The 17,824-nt window shown below is 43.5% G+C and overlaps 1 protein-coding gene across 5 annotated transcripts in view; it reads right to left on the reverse strand.

Moving 5' to 3' along the window:
* Positions 1-17,824, reverse strand: part of Herc3 (HECT and RLD domain containing E3 ubiquitin protein ligase 3) — a 79,851-nt gene that overhangs the window by 27,346 nt on the left and 34,681 nt on the right. For 3 of the 5 annotated variants that reach the window (XM_048333832.1, XM_048333831.1, XM_048333833.1), the window contains 10 exons: positions 17,305-17,396; positions 16,287-16,417; positions 15,717-15,877; positions 12,916-12,992; positions 9,372-9,496; positions 8,761-8,820; positions 7,799-7,910; positions 6,708-6,897; positions 4,289-4,452; positions 4,034-4,147 (listed from right to left, as the gene is read on the reverse strand). In XM_048333832.1, the coding sequence (XP_048189789.1) occupies positions 4,034-4,147; positions 4,289-4,452; positions 6,708-6,897; positions 7,799-7,910; positions 8,761-8,820; positions 9,372-9,496; positions 12,916-12,992; positions 15,717-15,877; positions 16,287-16,417; positions 17,305-17,396 (1,226 nt within the window). Of the gene's footprint in view, positions 1-4,033; positions 4,148-4,288; positions 4,453-6,098; positions 6,271-6,707; positions 6,898-7,798; positions 7,911-8,756; positions 8,821-9,371; positions 9,497-12,915; positions 12,993-15,716; positions 15,878-16,286; positions 16,418-17,304; positions 17,397-17,824 lie in introns of those variants that run through there. The other 2 variants (XM_048333834.1, XM_048333835.1) reach the window with 2 other exon arrangements.

Here is a 17,824-nt window from a genome sequence, read left to right on the forward strand (position 1 = left end):
CTATAATGTGGCACAATCAAGGTCCCCTTCTAGCCTAAGTACCCACAACTTGCAGTGTCCTGAGGAGGCAGGCTTTAAACTGAAACCAGCATTTCGAATTTTGTAATCTTCCTCTAAGGGGAGATTGGTTTATTTTAAGCAGTGTTTTACCAGGGAGAAGAGACTAGATGCACACTGGTATACCCAACAAGGAAAAGGTAGAAAGTGATATGAGAAATAATAATGAATTAGCTAAGGCCTGGACATAAATTCTTTAACAGTATTTAAGTTGTTGTTTTCCAAAATCCACTCAAGAATAGTTTGAGGGGCTGGGGATATGGCTTAGTGGCAAGAGTGCTTGCCTCATATACATGAGGCCCTGGGTTCGATTCCCCAGCACCACATATACAGAAAATGGCCAGAAGTGGCGCTGTGGCTCAAGTGGCAGAGTGCTAGCCTTGAGCAAGAAGAAGCCAGGGATAGTGCTCAGGCCCTGAGTCCAAGCCCCAGGACTGGCCAAAAAAAAAAAAAAAAAAGAATAGTTTGAAACCAGCTTTACAAGAATGGACTTGTGTCAGACATCAGTGGCTCATGCCTGTAATCCTAACTATCCAGGGGGCTGAGATCTGAGGATGACAGTTTAAAGCCAGCCCATGCAGGAAAGTCCACGAGACTCTTATCTCCAATTAACTATCAAAAAGCCCAAAGTAGAGCTGTGTCTCAAATGGTAAGAGCACTAGCCCTGAGCAAAAATGCTCAGAGACAGTGGCCCGGCCCGAGTTCTAGTCTCAGAAATGGCACTAGAAACAAACCAAAAAAAAAAAAATACCCAAGAATGGACAGGCATAGAAGCAGCCAGCTCAATGGGTCAATGCCATTTTACATAAAAATCCCCTGCACAGAACATAACACCCCTAAAAAGAAATGACTGACCTGCATGAAAGAACTTTAAAACTCTCTCTCACTATCCAAACACGAGCTCCTCCCTTCTCCCTTCCTGTACACTGCCCCAGTACCAAGGGGCTCCAGGAGGAAGATCCCCAAGCCCACAGCTAAGGACCCCACTCCCCCCGTGGATTGACTGCTCAGTGAACTCTTTTGGCACTAACCAGTGCCATAGCAATGTCTTCTCCAAGCACTGGGCAGCGAGCCCTTGCTGGGTAACAGTCTCCCAGTATACCCACCCTGTTTAAGTGTTGGTATGGTGTTGGGGTTACAGAGGTATCTGAGTCATCAACAAACTTTGTATCTCTTGACTCTGTAATCCCACTGAGGCGACTGATCTTGGGGGTGGTGCAGCCCCTACAATTGAGCTTCACAAACTTAAAGCTACCAAAGAGCCAGTGAACCCCATGCGGAGAGCCCCCGTCTAGAATGGAGTTGCCTGGTGGCCTAAATTCCATTTTTTTTTTATTTTTATTTTATTATTTATTTATTTATTTATTTATTTATTTTGCCAGTCCTGGGGCTTGGACTCAGGGCCTGAGCACCGTCCCTGGCTTCTTTTTGCTCAAGGCTAGCACTCTGCCACTGGAGCCACAGCGCCACTTCTGGCCATTTTCTGTATATGTGGTGCTGGGGAATCAAACCCAGTGCCTCATGTATACCAGGCAAGCTCTCTTGCCACTAGGCCATATCCCCAGCCCTCCTTTTTTTTTTTAAGTATATGAAATAGAAACAATGATCCAGTAAATGATCCAGAGTTGAAGAACTAGGAACACCTTAAACACACACACACACACACACACACACACACACACACACACACACACACAGAGTCAACATTCCTAAATGTGGCTCTGCTGTAGGCATTCACAAGCCTGCGGCGGCACCGTGTGCCTCTCTTAGGTCTGCCCCATCCCACTGGTGCATTCCACTCACTGGTACCTGGGGCCAGACACTGAAGGGTTTGTGTGCCGTCACTGAATTCTTCACATTTGCTGCCCTCTACAGGAGACTACAAAGACTCCCACTCTGCACCATTTGGTTTCTAAGCATCAATGATGGCAGGTTAGGAATTGAGAGAAGTTGACTATCACCTCTTCCCACAGTGGGCAAAAATCAGCCACTTTAGAAGGCTCTTTCTGCGCTTATATGTTATAGCTCTTTGTAACTTCCTCCTCGCTGCAGCCTCTGCACCGTTCTGCAAAGGTAGACACAGCACCAAGGGCGCGTGTCCGTCCCCAGCGCCAGTCCAGGTCAACACACTAGGCAAGAACGCTTAGTTAAAAATGGTTGCCGAGCTCCTCATGGGTAATCACTGCGAGGAGGGCCTTTCCATGCCTTCTCCACTTCAGTTCTCACAAGACGGTTACAATGCCTACCACAAAGGAGAATGCTAGGCCAAAAGAAATTAAGTAACTTGCCTAAGACCAGAGTAGTAGACCCGAACTGAGACTTGACCCCAGTTCCTTTTGTCTGAATATGTGCTCTGTCCTATTTGCTATACTGTCTAAACATTAACACGCTAAATCCTTCCATTGTTCATATCCTTCCACTATGCTTTACAGTGGTTAAAAATAACAAAAAAATAAATGGGAATATTTTAAGCAAAAATTCGAGCTGTCAAGACACATAAATTTCAATTTCTAATTATACTATCTTCTATACAACAGAAAAATATTCTACTGAAATCATGGAAGTTCACATACTAAGTTAACTGTGGTAACTAAATTGCAAAAAAGGAGATAAGCATCTACGATTCAAGACATAGTAACATTTTTTTTCAAATGCTATGAGAAAGGAATCATAAAATATAATAAAAAGTTATTCATTGAAGTGACTCCATTCAGAAACCACAGTCATGATAACGCAGATTTTTAACATTGGGATCAAAAGAATTTAAGTTTATTAAAATTACTCTTTTAGGGGGCTGGGAATATGGCCTAGTGGCAAGAGTGCTTGCCTCGTATACATGAAGCCCTGAATTCGCTTCCACATATATAGAAAATGGCCAGAAGTGGCGCCTGTAGTCCAAGAAAGATTAGAAGCCAGATAACGGGTTTCTATACCTAACTGACTTAATTTTTTTTTTAGTTGTAGTTTAAAATAAATGTACAGGACTGGGGATATAGCCTAGTGGCAAGAGTGCCTGCCTCGGATACACGAGGCCCTAGGTTCGATTCCCCAGCACCACATATACAGAAAACGGCCAGAAGCGGCACTGTGGCTCAAGTGGCAGAGTGCTAGCCTTGAGCGGGAAGAAGCCAGGGACAGTGCTCAGGCCCGGAGTCCAAGGCCCAGGACTGGCCTAAATAAATAAATAAATAAATAAATAAATAAATAAATAAATAAATAAAATAAATGTACAGGCTGGAAAAAGGCCTAGTGGTAAAGTGCTTGCCTCGTATACATGAAGCCCTGGGTTCAATTCCTCAGTACCACATATATAGAAAAAGCTGGAAGTGGTGCTGTGGCTCAAGCGGCAGTGCTAGCCTTGAGCAAAAAGAAGCCAGGGACAGTGCTTGGGCCCTGAGTTCAAGCCTCAGCACTGGAAAATAAAAATAAATGTACAATAAATGTTATCGTTTTTAAGCATACAGTACAGTAGCATTAGGTATAATCACACTGCTGTGTAATGGCTCTCTGGAACTTTTAATCCTGCCAAAGGGCATATTTATTAAGGAACAGCTCCCATCTCCCCTGCCTCCCAACCCTGGAAACCACTACTCTAAATACCTTGATATTTTATTTTTCTTTTTTGGCTTGTTTGTTTTCTTAAGTGGTTCAAGGATCAAACTAAGGACCTCTACATGCTAAGCGCACCGGTTAACACCAAGCTATAACCTCAGTCTCAGACAAGGACTGCTAACATTTAAAACATGTGAGCAACTAATAAAACGTTTAACATTCTGTTATACATTTGTGACTCCTCATTTATGATGTGCAATGAGATTTATGACTACCCGAAGCACTTTCAGGCTTCAAGAATGCAAGAGCTAGCCATGTGAAAGACGGGAATGACACCAACCATCAAAAACAAAGGTAAGTTCTACCACTCCCTCGTGCTTTTCCTCTGAAAAGAACAAGACTAAAGCTTCCCGTGCACTCTTACCATTCCCGCCTGATGCAAGAACCACATGAGGTAGTCTTCCTGAATGTCTACGAGGTTAGAAATCTCAGGAATGTAAAACGCATCATATTCCACATGCTTCACTTTAAGATTGACCTGGGAAGAGCAAAATAGGAACTAAGCCCAGATGATGACTTCCCAGGGGGAATCTCAGGAGGTCACCTCACCCCGACACCCCCCCCCCCACCGCCAAATGTGGTTCACCCCCCTTTTCCCACCAGCTCCTCTTGGGCTCACCTTGTATAACTTCTCCAGGAGCTTGAGAGCCGCTGTAATGTAATTGTTAAACAGTACAGGAATTAAGAACGTCTTCCTTCCCTTCAGGAGATAAAGGGCTGCACCCTTATAGAGGTTGACCAGCTTCATGAAATATTTCGGGCATACCTGAGACCACCAGTTATCTTAAGAAAAAAAGAAAAAGACAAGACAAGACATGCTTCAGGACCTAACCTCGGGCGAGCTCTTCCATGCTCTGCCTGCTAGCTAAAAACTCCTATGGCTAGAAGATAAACATTAGTCTAAATTGCAGCTTCCCCAAAAGGACTTTAAGAAGAATTCATGAAAACATTTCTGGTGAAAGCAGCAGTTGTATGAGAATCCCTGGAGCTTTCTCTCTCTTTTTCTTTTGTTAATAGTGTTTCATCTGAATTTTCTCAAAGACTCGTGTTGAAGGAAAACCTACAACTTCCCTTCAGAAGACACTCCTGTTCTGGGCAAGAGGGTGTCCACTGCCTTGCTCCAAACGTGTTCTGCTTTAGGAGACTGTTTTCATTGTGGCAGTCCTGAGGTTCTGAAGCAGGCTCTCCTGTTGCCTCCAACCGTGTTTTGTTTGGTTTTCTTTGCAGTACCAAGGCTTGAACGTAGGGCCTCACTCTTGCCAGGCCGGGCCTTGACCAATGAGCCACACTTCCCCTTTGAGGGGCTGATTACTTTTGAAATCACTGCCCTGCCACATACTTGGACCCCCCTATTAGGCTTCCTGTGGAAGCTGGGGTGACCAGCACATGCTGCCATGCCCAGCTTGCTATGGAGTCTCCAGGACATTTCTGCTTGGGATGCGCTAGAACCTCAACCCTCCCCACCTCAGCCTCCCATGTACCTTCTATATAGGTGCCGCTATTACACCCAGCTACAGCTTGAGGAGTCTCGTGAACGTTTCTGCCAGGGCTGGCCTCAACCTGTGAACCTAGTGCTCTTATCCTCCCAAGTAGCTAGGATTGCAGGCGGTGTTCTCATTCCCTAGTCACCACTGTCCCCAGCCGCCAAGGAAGCCCTGCAGCAGATATTCAAAGGACACCTTGCCCTAGGTGTGCCATCAACATGGAGGCCATTCCTCCCCTTCACAAGGCAAAAGGAGTGGGGAAAAAAAACCCTACTGCTTTCCCCCCATACAATGCTTTCTTACAGCCTGACAGATTATACCACTGGCTTCTTTGATCAGAAGTAAACTCAGACATATGGAAATATTTAAACAATGCAATGATAGGATATCTGAGATTGCTTTCACAATATTTCATTAAGAAAAAAGGTGAAGAGGGAGGAGACAATAAAAAGAACAATGCATTGGCAAGTTGAATTCATCTGATGGTTACACATGGTATTCTGTCTGCTTTGGGGTAGTCTTTTAAATTCCAATAATCCAAAATTTAAAAGCAAATTAAGATTAAAACTGAACAAGTCTAACTTCTTTGTATTATTATAACTCAAAAAAAAAACAAACCCTCACGAACCCCCAAATCTAAAAGTCAGATACTATTTCTTCAGAGATTGCTACTGCGCTATCTCGTCATTATTAGAAACACCTGGAAAAAAAAAGTGTGCCCCACTGGCTTTTGACCTTAAGACTATGAAGTTCTTATGTGTTACTAAAGGCTTTCATTATTATTTCTGTTTTTATCTCTTGTACAAAGGCAGAAGCAACAAGGAAAAGCCAGAAGCACGCCTCTTCACTCCAAGGGGGGACAGCGCTCAAGTAACAGCCCAGTCCGCCTGCAACACAGAAGTTACTGAGTTGTAACAAACACCTAAAAATTAAAAAAAAAATTACCAAGGGGAGGGAAAAAAGTAAAAAGCAGGTGACAGACTTTCTGCACGTGATTAATAAAAACATCTCAGGCGCCGCTCCCATGAGAGACACTCTCCGATTCACTGAGGAACAGAAGGTTCTAATCTCAGCAAAGTGCCCGGAGCCTGCAAAAATCAGGGTGGACTCAACTGTCCTAAAAAAGAAAAACAAAACAAACATTTGGTAAGTCCCCACTAGGCCATTTCTCCCCTCTCTTTCTTGAAGAACTCAGTATCACCAAACCTGTTCACCTCACTCCCGCCCCCTAGAGTTGGTGTTGGAGAAAGAATGGAGACCTATTTTTGAAGTGCCACTAACTGCAAGCAAATGTGAGAGGGAAAAAAAAAGTTTAAAACTGAATAATTTAATTTTGTGACTTGCTCCAAATCAGGACTACTTTGGCATGAATTGTTTCCAATAAGACATGGAACAGTATGATTTGGCCAAATTTACAGAGTTAACTATCTACATGGAAAAGCTATACAATGGCAATCGACAGATCACTACTAGATCTCAATCCGCAGAGGCCAGTACACATATTGACACACTAACTAAGGACAAAGGCACTGGCACTGAGGGCAGCAGATTCACCTAACACTTTGCTAGGGTTCGCATCCAGCCGCAGAATGGCCATCGCCAGGGGTATCGTCAGCGTTATGTAATACTTGGAATCCTGGAGCAGGGGAAACTCGGGCAGGATTAAGTAGATCCTCATCGCTTCAACATCTGGTGGTGAGCTTGACAACTGAGGAATCAGGCAACTTTCAAAGCTGTTTAAGATCTGTATGGAAGAGACAAGCAATGAGAAATTCAAATGTAACTGATCCTTAGCTAAGGCATCTCTAAATTCATATATATATATATATATATGGCAACTCGTATGAACCAGCACTGGCCCAAGTGTTCAGAAACAACTAGGGGTAGAAAAAGCCAAAAATTCTGACCCCTAGAGAGCTTTTATTCCAGAGGAATGAATCCTCATACAAATGAGAAAGCAAAACCGGTAGGCCAAAGTCCCAAAATGAGTACTTTTATAACATTAAAATTTCTATAAGATTTTCAAATCAAACTTGTATCTCCTTTTTTCCACCTTCCTCTTAAAAGTTGAATCCTTTGGTAGGACGAAGGGTTAACCAATGCAACAGTGATACTTACAGGACACTATGTTGGAAATGAACTTTACCGTTTTGCTAGGGGGTGGGGGGTGAGCCGGTGGGGGAAGGGGAGACGGGTGAAATGAGGGAGAAGGGAACACTGTTCAAAAAGAAATGGACTCATGACCTTACCTATATAACCGTAACCCCTCTGTACATCACCTTTATAATACAAATTTTAAAAAGAGAAGTTGAATTCTTGCCAGGTGCCAGTGGCTCATGTCTGTAATCCTAGCTACACAGGAGGCTAAGATCTGAGGATTGCAGTTCAAAGCCAGCCTGGGCAGAGAAAGCCCCGTGAGATTCTTATCTCCAATTAACCACTCAATAACAGTAACAACAAAAATGGGAAAAAAACAAAAACCAACCAGAAGTGGAGCTGTGGCTCAAAGTGATAGAGAGCTAACCTTGAGCCAGAAAAGCTCAGGGACAGCACCCAGGCCCTGAGTTTGAGCTTCACAAATAAGTTGAATTCTTCATATAAAAGTATATTTTCAAGAATTCACTTTATGAAGGAAAGCAACCTACCTGTTCTAGAATCATGGCATGCTGAGAGTTCATTAGCTTCTCAAATAACACTCTAGTTGAGTCCAGGTCAATCCCAGGGATTTTGGGGCTTGTTTTAAAATGTTCATCAATTCTAAACAAATAAACAAACAAAATGTACATCATAATGCATATATATGTGTGTGGAATAAAAGAAAAATGAGGTAAACATACTGGTAAAGGCTATAAACAGATAAACCAAATAGTTTGTCCATTCTGATCAGATTTGAATTTCACCAGGTAGAATAAGGTCAACACTTGGGATAGTATTCTAATGAACACTAATAAATAAATACTTGTAAATAAATAAACCCTGACAAAAATAAAAGCAAATACGTTTTTCAAGATAATTTTAAATTCTCAGTATTTTTTTCCGTCAAGGAAAGTATAAGGGTAGGGATTTCTGTTGAGACTAGATGTTAATTTTTCTGTCGCTGTGGTGCACTGTGCTGGCTGGGTACAAAAAACATGCCCTATTCAAATGTCCATCCACCAACAAATGGAAAGTACAATATCCTATTTAAAGCCTTTCTAAAGAAGAATTAAAAATAAAAATTGATTTATAGTAAACTTAAAATTAATTTCTCTCTTACTTAATACAAGAGATTCTAATTACATTCACCTGAGGACCAACTTTACAGCAAATATTTGCTACTCCCTGGCAACTAAATCAAACTATTTATTTGTTTGTTTGTTTGTTTATTTATTTATTTATGTTTGCCAGTCCTGGGCCTTGGACTCCGGGTCTGAGCACTGTCCCTGGCTTCTTTTTGCTCAAGGCTAGCACTCTACCACTTGAGCCACAGCGTCACTTCTGGCCATTTTCTATATATGTGGTGCTGAGGAATCGAACCCAGGGCTTCATGTATAGGAGGCAAGCACTCTTGCCACTAGGCCATATTCCCAGCCCCCATGTTTGTTTTTAAAACTCTTAAGTCACTTACTTTTTTTCAAGAAAACTTCCATTCCAACAGGCTGCAGAAGATAGTATCTGGACAACACCACTACTCAAAAGAAGAAGAAAAAAGAAAGAGGAAAAGAAGGAAAGGGAGACCGAAAGAGTGGGAGAGGGAAGGGATGAGAGAGAAAGAAAGAAAATCTTTAGTAATTACAAATAAATAGGGTATTGCTATCTCAACTAATCATTCTGAATGAGAACGTGCTACACGTAATTCAGATTAGGTAGGATGACAATGGTCTTATATTCAGGATGCTCTGGAACATGAATATGGAGAAAAAAAACTCACTGGGATTTCGTGACACAAAACTGAGCCTTTTTAGCAGAAAGACCAACTCAGGCTTACTCAGTTGGGATTTTGAAGACCTTTCACTAAATCTGGCATGTTGACAGATATACACAGCGTAGTAAGTGGGGAGCAATCCATTGTTTTTGGGGGGTCATTAATTGGATCAAAGCCCCCAAAATGTGCAAAAACTGATTTCATAAATCTGGAATTCCATTTATATTTCCATCATTGACATGGAAGCAGGGGCTGTCACTAGAAAGTTCCAATATACTTTGCCAAAATGAAAACGCAGGCCAGCAGCCACATACTTGATTGTATTTGCATTGTTGTGTTCTGACAGCTTTTGTCTCCACACTGCTATGGTTTCGTCATTTATTAAGCTGGTATAATGTGCTTGGTTCATGGTTCTGAAGTCAACAGCAGGAGAAGAACTCTGAAGAATGAAATAGGACAGAAACGCAGTAAGTTAGGAGCCTGGATCTGCCTCCTCTCCCTCCCTGCGCTCCCCCCCCCCATGTAATCTCTACTGTGTTGTCCTCCTCCACAGCCCCTCCGGTGCCCTGCCCAGATCCTTCACTTTCAGAATGGAGGTACCACACCCACAGCTGCTGGGGGAGGAGGCTCCTGACTGTTGGCCTGGAGATGTCTCCAAGCCTGGCCTGGAAGCTACTGCTTCACCCTACTATATTCAAAAGCAGGTGTGAAGCAAAAAACCCAGTCCCTTTTGCCTCAACTCAGAACTAGCTGGAAGGCCCTGCCGGCTTCAGCGCCTCTTTCTCCAGAGGCTTCCACTGTAAGCGAACGGAAGTTTGCCTTCTCCCTCAGCACAGCCCCGAACCCCTCACCAAAGGGGATGTTATTCTAGACAGCACACACCGCAACATTTTGAGTCTCACAGTTTGATGCGAGCCTGGGATTTATAGCAAGACTCTTTCCCTGGCATGCCCCCCCCCCAAAAAAAATCCAAAACACCCTACCTTCAGGGCTGTGGATAGATGTGTGTGAAACACAGACCACAAATAAACTTAGCTTTGGATCCTCTCCGAGATATCTTATTACATCCATGCGGATATCTAAAATCTTAGCAACTCTGAAATCTGAAACACTCGTTTTCTGTTCTCAATAATGTTGAATGAGGGGCCACCTAACCTGTGCACACCTGTCCTTCTTCAACCTCGAGGCCAGCATTAACGAGTGAGGGCCCCTCCTGCGTGGGGCCTGCCACTACACCTCTTCCCAGGAAAGGTAAGGTGATCATGGCAGCGATGGAGGCGAGCACATAATCGTGCCACTCTCTAGCTAGACATCTATAATTAATAGGTGAAATAAAGGTATATATGTTTCCATTTTAAAAAGAGATTGTAACTATCTTCTAAGTAATATTACATCTTTAGTTTCTTTTTTGCTCGCCATCTTCAAATTTGATCAATGCATACCTCTCTTGATAGTTGTCTGAACTTTAATCTGTCCCAACACTACCTTATTTTACCTTATTTCCGTGTCCAACGGTGTTAATAAATACAAAATTCAACTATATATTTTGTTTTGTTTTTGCCAGTCCTGGGGCTTGAACTCAGGGCCTGAGCACCGTCCCTGGCTTCTTTTTTGCTCAAGGCTAGCACTCTGCCACTTGAGCCACAGCGCCCCTTCTGGCCATTTTCTATATATGTGGTGCTGGGGAATGGAACCTGGGGCTTCATGTATACGAGGCGAGCACTCTACCACTAGGCCACATTCCCAGCCCCCAAATTCAACTATATAACTCAAGAGTCTACATTTATAAAAGGAATGAAACTAAGACTCATGTTTAACTCTACAGCAGAGCCAAAGTTAGATGACATTCAAGGCAGTGCCTTGTAGAAACGAATACTTAAACCTGCTACTTGCAGACACTGCTACTTGCCCTGTGGAGTTCCTGTGTTCCCATACTTTAAAGAAACACACAAGCTCAGCCTAAAATAGGAGGAAAACAGCAGTTCCACATTGCTCCAGCTGGTCACACTGGAGAGCTTCCAGGCTTAGGACCTGGAGATCAGCTCGCTGTCATTTCCACAGTCCACACTACAGTCTCAGGCTTCACCTGCCCGGTTCCACACAGAAACGCGAATGACCCTGACCAGTGCACGAGAACTTTGTGTAAAGATGACAATGGGGCAGTATCATTTCTTCTAACAGATGAGTACAATTCTATTGTGTACATATACTATGTTTTCTTTCTTTCTTTTTTTTTTTTGGGTAGTCCTGGGGCTTGGACTCAGGGCCTGAGCACTGTCCCTGGCTTCTTTTTGCTCAAGGCTAGCACTCTGCCACCTGAGCCACAGCGCCACTTCTGGCCATCTTCTGTATATGTGGTGCTAGGGAATTGAACCCAGGGCCTCATGTATAGGAGGCAAGCACTAGGCCACTAGGCCATATCCCCAGCCCCTGTTTTCTTGATCAATCTTAAGCCTCGTCAGGCCCAGAGAGACAAAGGCTCTATGCCTTCCTTTCTATGTTGAAGCTAGATTTAGTTTACACACTCATAAGTAAATACATCGGGTGCTGTGCAGACATATACAAATGTACTAACTGAAACACGAGAGATTCCAGGAAGATCTCCATCAGTGTAATTCCTTAGGAAGCCAAAATCACAGCTCAGCAAAACAAACCACCAGGAAGCAGGTACTCAAAAGAGGTAAGGTCAAGGAGAAAAAGACAGATGAATGAAGAGGAGAAGGGGAGTGGGGGGGAAATGCAGAGAAGAATCTAATGTATTTCCTACAAAATTAAGAAGAGGGAGGGAAGTGGTGGGTAGGGGAAGAATGGGTAAGGATGTTGAAAGGGGTGACACTGATGAAAATATATTCATAAACTGCTTTGTTAAATGGCAACTCCATTGTAGAGCTACTTAAAGATGATAGATCGATCGATCGATCGATAGATAGATAGATAGATAGATAGATAGATGCTGGCAATGAATCAGACTAATGGGAGAGTTTCCAAGATTGAAAGGCCCTTGTGTACACATTCTTATCTTCTCAACCAATGCTGCCTCTTACGTCATCGCAATGTGTCATTTTCTTTTCCTGCAATGCATACGAAGGTGGGGAGTGTCAAAAAGAAGAGCAAGAAGAGAAACATGGGAATAGGGGAGGGGTGGAGGGCTGCACACACATCTATGGCCTTTTTCACAGACTGTGTGTCCCTGGCCAGGAAGTATAAAATGAGGTAAGTTAAGCACTGTCATGAACTCCAGGATGCACACTCTCTATCTTAAACTCCCAAAGACACCGTGTCATTGTTCCTCCTGGCATACTTGCTATTGCGGTACTGCGGGCACGAAGAGGTGCGGTATTATGAGCAGATTAAAAATAGCAAAAGGTATCTCAAATGTTGGCATCTATTTATATATATATGTAAATTATATATTTATATTATACATAAATATATACACATGAGTATGTGTATATGTGCATGCATACATATAGAGATATGTATATATGCATATGTTCAATATACTCAACCACATCCAAGAGACACATTGAGTTGTCAAATATTCAGAATTTGTTTCTACTTAACAGTAAAGGAAAAAAAAGTCAAACAATAGCATAAATCCTCCTTAAGTTTCTTTTGGAACAAATACGGGTATAAATAATTTCAAATGATTGTAACTATGACTATAATACCAGGAAAATTACTGACATTTCAAAGGAATCAAATGAAGATAACATCTTCAAGGTCTAGTTTATTTTAAGAAGATTAAATTAATAGAAACAAAGAGTAAGATTGCTTTTGTGTAACTGTTAATTAAAATAAATATTGGCTCATCACTGTTCCATTCCCAAAGTAACAGACAAAAGAATTTTTTTTTACCTCATATTTGGAGCAAAGTACAAAAGTTTGGTCTCCTCCAGAGAAGATCTGCTTAACAATATGATATTTAAGTCGATCTGCCAAAAAAATTCCAAACAGCATATTTTTCATAATTGAAGTTTCTCCTTGAACCACTTTTCTAATTTTCCAAAATACACTTCCGAGTGGCTTCTTAGCCATTTTAATGATGTTAGAGCAGGAACCTTCTTTCCTGGCTCCCAGCCCGGTACTGCTTCTACTTCAGTGAAAATGAAATCTCTAAAGCGGGATCCTGCCGCCCACCTCCACGACCAGCTCATCCTGACCTTGTTTCTGGTTTCCATGCTCCCAAGCCGCTAACCTTCAACCTGCAGTGGGCACAATGACAAACGGGGACCCGCACCTCGCGAATCCCTGCACATGGGAGCCAGGCATCCCCTAGCCGCTTCAGGAAGAAGCTGCAGACTGAGGCAAGGCCCTCTACTTCCTGCTCCACACTCCAACGCCACCACGTTGCTCTGTGGCTAACACCCCACACGACCCTGCAATCCCCAGGCCTGTCCCCATCTGCCCTCAGCACACGGTGCATTCTCTCCCTCCTCCTCCATGTCTCTGGCGATGGAGGAGGGCTGCCAGGTGCTCCATGGAACCACGGTGCTCCCTCCCAGTCCCATTCCTGGCTGACCACAAACGACCCTGTCCCATGCCCTCTAACTGCAGCACCCCCTCGGTGCTCTCCCCTGTGCAGCCCCGTTTCCACGAAGGCTCCTGAGACCACTGCAGCTATGGAGTAAACGGAAAGGACACCGAGTTGGCCTCTCACTTTTGGGGATTGTCAGCAAAACAAAATCTTGTTTTGTTTACATTTTCCACCCTGCTATAGTTTCAGATACTGCATGATATTGATTCCATAGTCACTTATGATAAGTTTATGCCCAGCTCTGTGCAATATGCTAGGCCCATGTAGGTTAAGAGACAGCTAAGCATGGCCGTAAATGTTTATAATCCCGACTACTCAGAAGACAGAGGCAAGAGGACAGTCAGTTTCAGGGAAAAGTAACTGAGGCTCTCAAAAAAAGACAAAAAATGAAACAAAAAGGACAGCAGGGCTTGAGGATTGTTCAAATGACAAAGCATTTGCCTAGTTTGTTGGAGACCCTAGGTTCAATCCCCAATAATACACACACAAACACACACACTAAAAGACTCATTTCCTGTCCTTAACTTTCTTATAATCTAGTTGGGAATTCAATATTGTTTTTTCTTTTAAATCTTGATCAAGACTTAAGTGTGTTAATTACTAGACTTCAAAATCAAAATCAGTTCAATCATACTTCCTCTTAATAACTTTCCAGTCTATTTCAGCTTTACCATGTATTATTAGAAGACAAGGTAGTTACTCAATGAATGACTGTCTCACTTTGATTTTCAATGAAACCAACAGTTTGCTTTTCAATATTTTTAGGAGAAGAAAAAAGTAGCACTGAAAGGAAATGGTGAGTGGGACACGTACGGATCACACCTATGATCCTAGCTGCCCAGGAGGCCGAGGACTGAGGAGCATGGTTAGAAGTCAGTCCAAGGAGGAAAGGTCTATGAGTTTTTATTTTCAACCACCAAAAAGCCAGAAGTGGAGCTAGGGCTTAAGTGGTATAACACCTGCCTTGCACAAAAAAAATAGCTAAGGGACAATGTTGGGGATTCATCTTGGCCTTGAGGGGGAAGGGCGAGGAGAGCGCTCCTGAGACGCCACCCTTCCCCCAGCCCTGGGGCAGTGTGGAAGTCAGCCACACCTATCTCCTTCTGGGTCCGGAACCAGAAGGGGTAGCTTTGAGACCAGCCCCCACCTTGCGCCAGCGAGCACGTGCGCTCTCCTTTCACGGGCTTTGCCCAGAAGGCAGTACTATGGGAAGTGACGTAAGCCCATGAGGGAGGTCTTTGGGAGCTGCTCTTGGATGGACAAGCTCACCAGCCTATCGCCAGCTCATGCTCAATCCTCGCCATCACTACTGTATTACTATGAGCCCCTCCCGAATAAACCGGATTGCTCTCCGAAGCGTCTCCGAGATCCGTCTGCGCCTGGCTTCCTTGGTGGGTAAGGAGGGAGGAAAAGGGGATCTCGTTCGGCCACGTGCACCTTAGGCTAGCCCGTGTCCCTTTCCTCCACCTTGGCTGCCCGCTGGTCGGGTGCCCAGGGGAGAGGGTGAAAAGGGGAGCACTGATAAGGGAGTAAGCTGAGCATCCCCACACCAGGGGAGGTAAATCTAGCCTGGCAGGACAACACCCAGGTGCTGAGTTCAAGCCCCAGTATCAGCACAAAAGGAAAATCACCTCCTGTCATGACCAAAACAACTTAGTGGAGGGTGACATTGTAGAGCATGAAGAGCACAGGCTCCTGGGTAGACCTGGCTTCTAGCCTTGCCCCAGAATCTCTGCCACCCCAGAAAAGTTACCTAACTCCTTAAGACTCACTTTTCTCACCTCTAACTAGGTGATGCTAACCACTAGCAATTGGTTTATGCTGACTTGAGTAGCACAGTAATTGAATTTGGTTAAACTGTCACTATTCGCAACAATAATGACATGCACATATTACCAAGGTCCTGAGTGCTAACATTTTATGCTTTATTTACTCTCTAAACCTGACCTGTACCTCCACCACAGAGCTTCATGCACAGTAAGTACTCAAATACTTGTAGATTCCTACTTAAGAAGAACTCAAATTCACCCTCCGAACACTTCAAAGACTTCAAAGCAAATTACATAACCAAGTGGTTATCTCATTTGTAATATCCTTAAATTCCAGTGAAAGTCACTCTCACCAGCTCGGGCTGAAAGCTGACCACTGTGAGCGGCCCAGTAGCCTTTCACCGGAGACGGGCACTTCACATTGCACGTGTGTCCGGTTCCCAGCTGGCCTCTCGCTCCGCAGCCAAATGCATAGATGAGTCCGGAAGAAGGCACGAAGGCTAGGGTGTGCTGTCTGTGGAGAAGCAAATGAACGCGCTGGCATGAGGATGTACACCCAGACCCTCAGCTCAGCCATCCTTGGGAGTGCCCTGTCCTTCTCGGACACGCAAAACTTCCAAGAGACAAAATGTCTGGAAAGTTCTAGAGGACCCCTCACTTTCCAGTCTCCATTTCTTCCCTGTATCCACCTACTCCTTTGGCCAGAGAAGTCTAATATCCCATTGTTCAGCTGCTGGTTTAAACCCTCCCTTGCCGGGCCCTCCCAAGACCCGACTTCCTCCAAGTTTCACCAGGGCGTGTGCATGCAGCTAAGATTTCTGTAAAAGCCGGGGGTCAGGGGCACCCCCATTCTCCATCACTACAGAGACAAGATCCCCATCTGGGTCTCAGGAAGGTATTAAGATGCTCTGAGGCTCACTCACCGGCCACAGGCAATCTGGGTAACTTCACTGCCCATCAGCTCGAGAACTCTTCTGGGATTCACCTCATCGTTCATGGAGTCATGGCCGAGCTGCCCACAGGAACCGGCGCCAAAGGTAAACACACCTCCACTCTAGCAAAGAGCAAACGCCGTGAGCCTCCGCTACGCACTTATTAGCTCAGGATACTCCTGTAAGACCTACGTACAAGGCGCTCACCAGAATGGTCAGTTCAGGACACTACATTCATCAGATACTTGGTTGAAATCACTTCCTGAGACCATCCATTTAAAAAATAGAGAAGGAATAAAAAAATGGTATTTAAAGCTGTTTTCTTTAAAGAAAACTGTCCCCTTGTGAAGTTTAAAACCCATTTAAAGGTAAAATGATGTGACAGGAGGCAAAAATTTTTAAGGAAAAACCAAGACATGAAATGAAATCACTTGGCATTATCATTCACATGTAAAAAAGTGACTACTCTCCAAACCTCTTGCTAAGATTTGTTTTAAAGCTGTAGTTGAACAAACGCTAAGATATTTTATTAAAGCAAATGTATGATAGAATCTGTTTAATATGAAAGTATATATTCATTTTTTTAGAATGTGGCTGTGTTTAGAAGCAGAAGAAACAGGCTAATAACATTAAAACAATTATTTCTTTTATGTTTTTAAAGGGATTATTTTAAAAGAACATAGGATACTGACTTACATACACACATACACACACATACACACACATACACACACACATACACACACATACATGCCTACATTGGGTTTTCAAGGTTATTTATACTGAATTATTTTCAAACATTACTAAGGCAATTTACAAGGTTACAAAGAGGAAAACACAAATAAGCCAGCCCATTTCTATTCCTTTGAAAACAATCAAACCAAAGCTAAAGAGAACATTCAAGTTCAAGCCACAATAGTGTAACCAAACGCGATCTGTACTCTAAAAGAGCAATTAATGATTACAATTCCCAGCTCATCCCTGCACCTGAATCCCCAGAGCCCCTTACCTTTGTGAGGACAGCTGTGTGTTCTTCTCCACAACTAATATAGACAACCTTCTGTGTTCGTAAGAGTTTCACATGGCACGGGGACTCTCGATCTAAAATAAATGAACCATCGGAATGTCACAACCACTAGCCTTTGAAACAACACACAAGCAACCATCTCAGCATGAGTTTCCCTAACGTGTATTCAGCTTTCTGCCTGTCTCTACTTGGATGTCCAACAGATCTCAATTTTAATATATTTGGATTAATAAATCTCTACATTCCTCAACTCTCCTGATTCCCCAACTTCCAGCTCTCGCTCCAAACCATACATCCAAAAATTGTGCAAAACCAATTGGCCTCATCTTAAACACTGCACCAAAATCCGACTTGACTCCCACTACCATCAGACTAATCTCTCCTCACTTTCTTCTAGATTGTGCTTTTGTGTTTTTGAGACAGGCTCTCACTGTACAGCCCAGACTGGCATTGAACTCCCAACCCTTAGCCTCCTGAGTGCTGGGACTATAGACATGCACCA

Source organism: Perognathus longimembris, chromosome 24, assembly GCF_023159225.1.
Source record: "Perognathus longimembris pacificus isolate PPM17 chromosome 24, ASM2315922v1, whole genome shotgun sequence".
In the NCBI taxonomy this organism is placed as follows: Eukaryota; Metazoa; Chordata; class Mammalia; order Rodentia; family Heteromyidae; genus Perognathus; species Perognathus longimembris.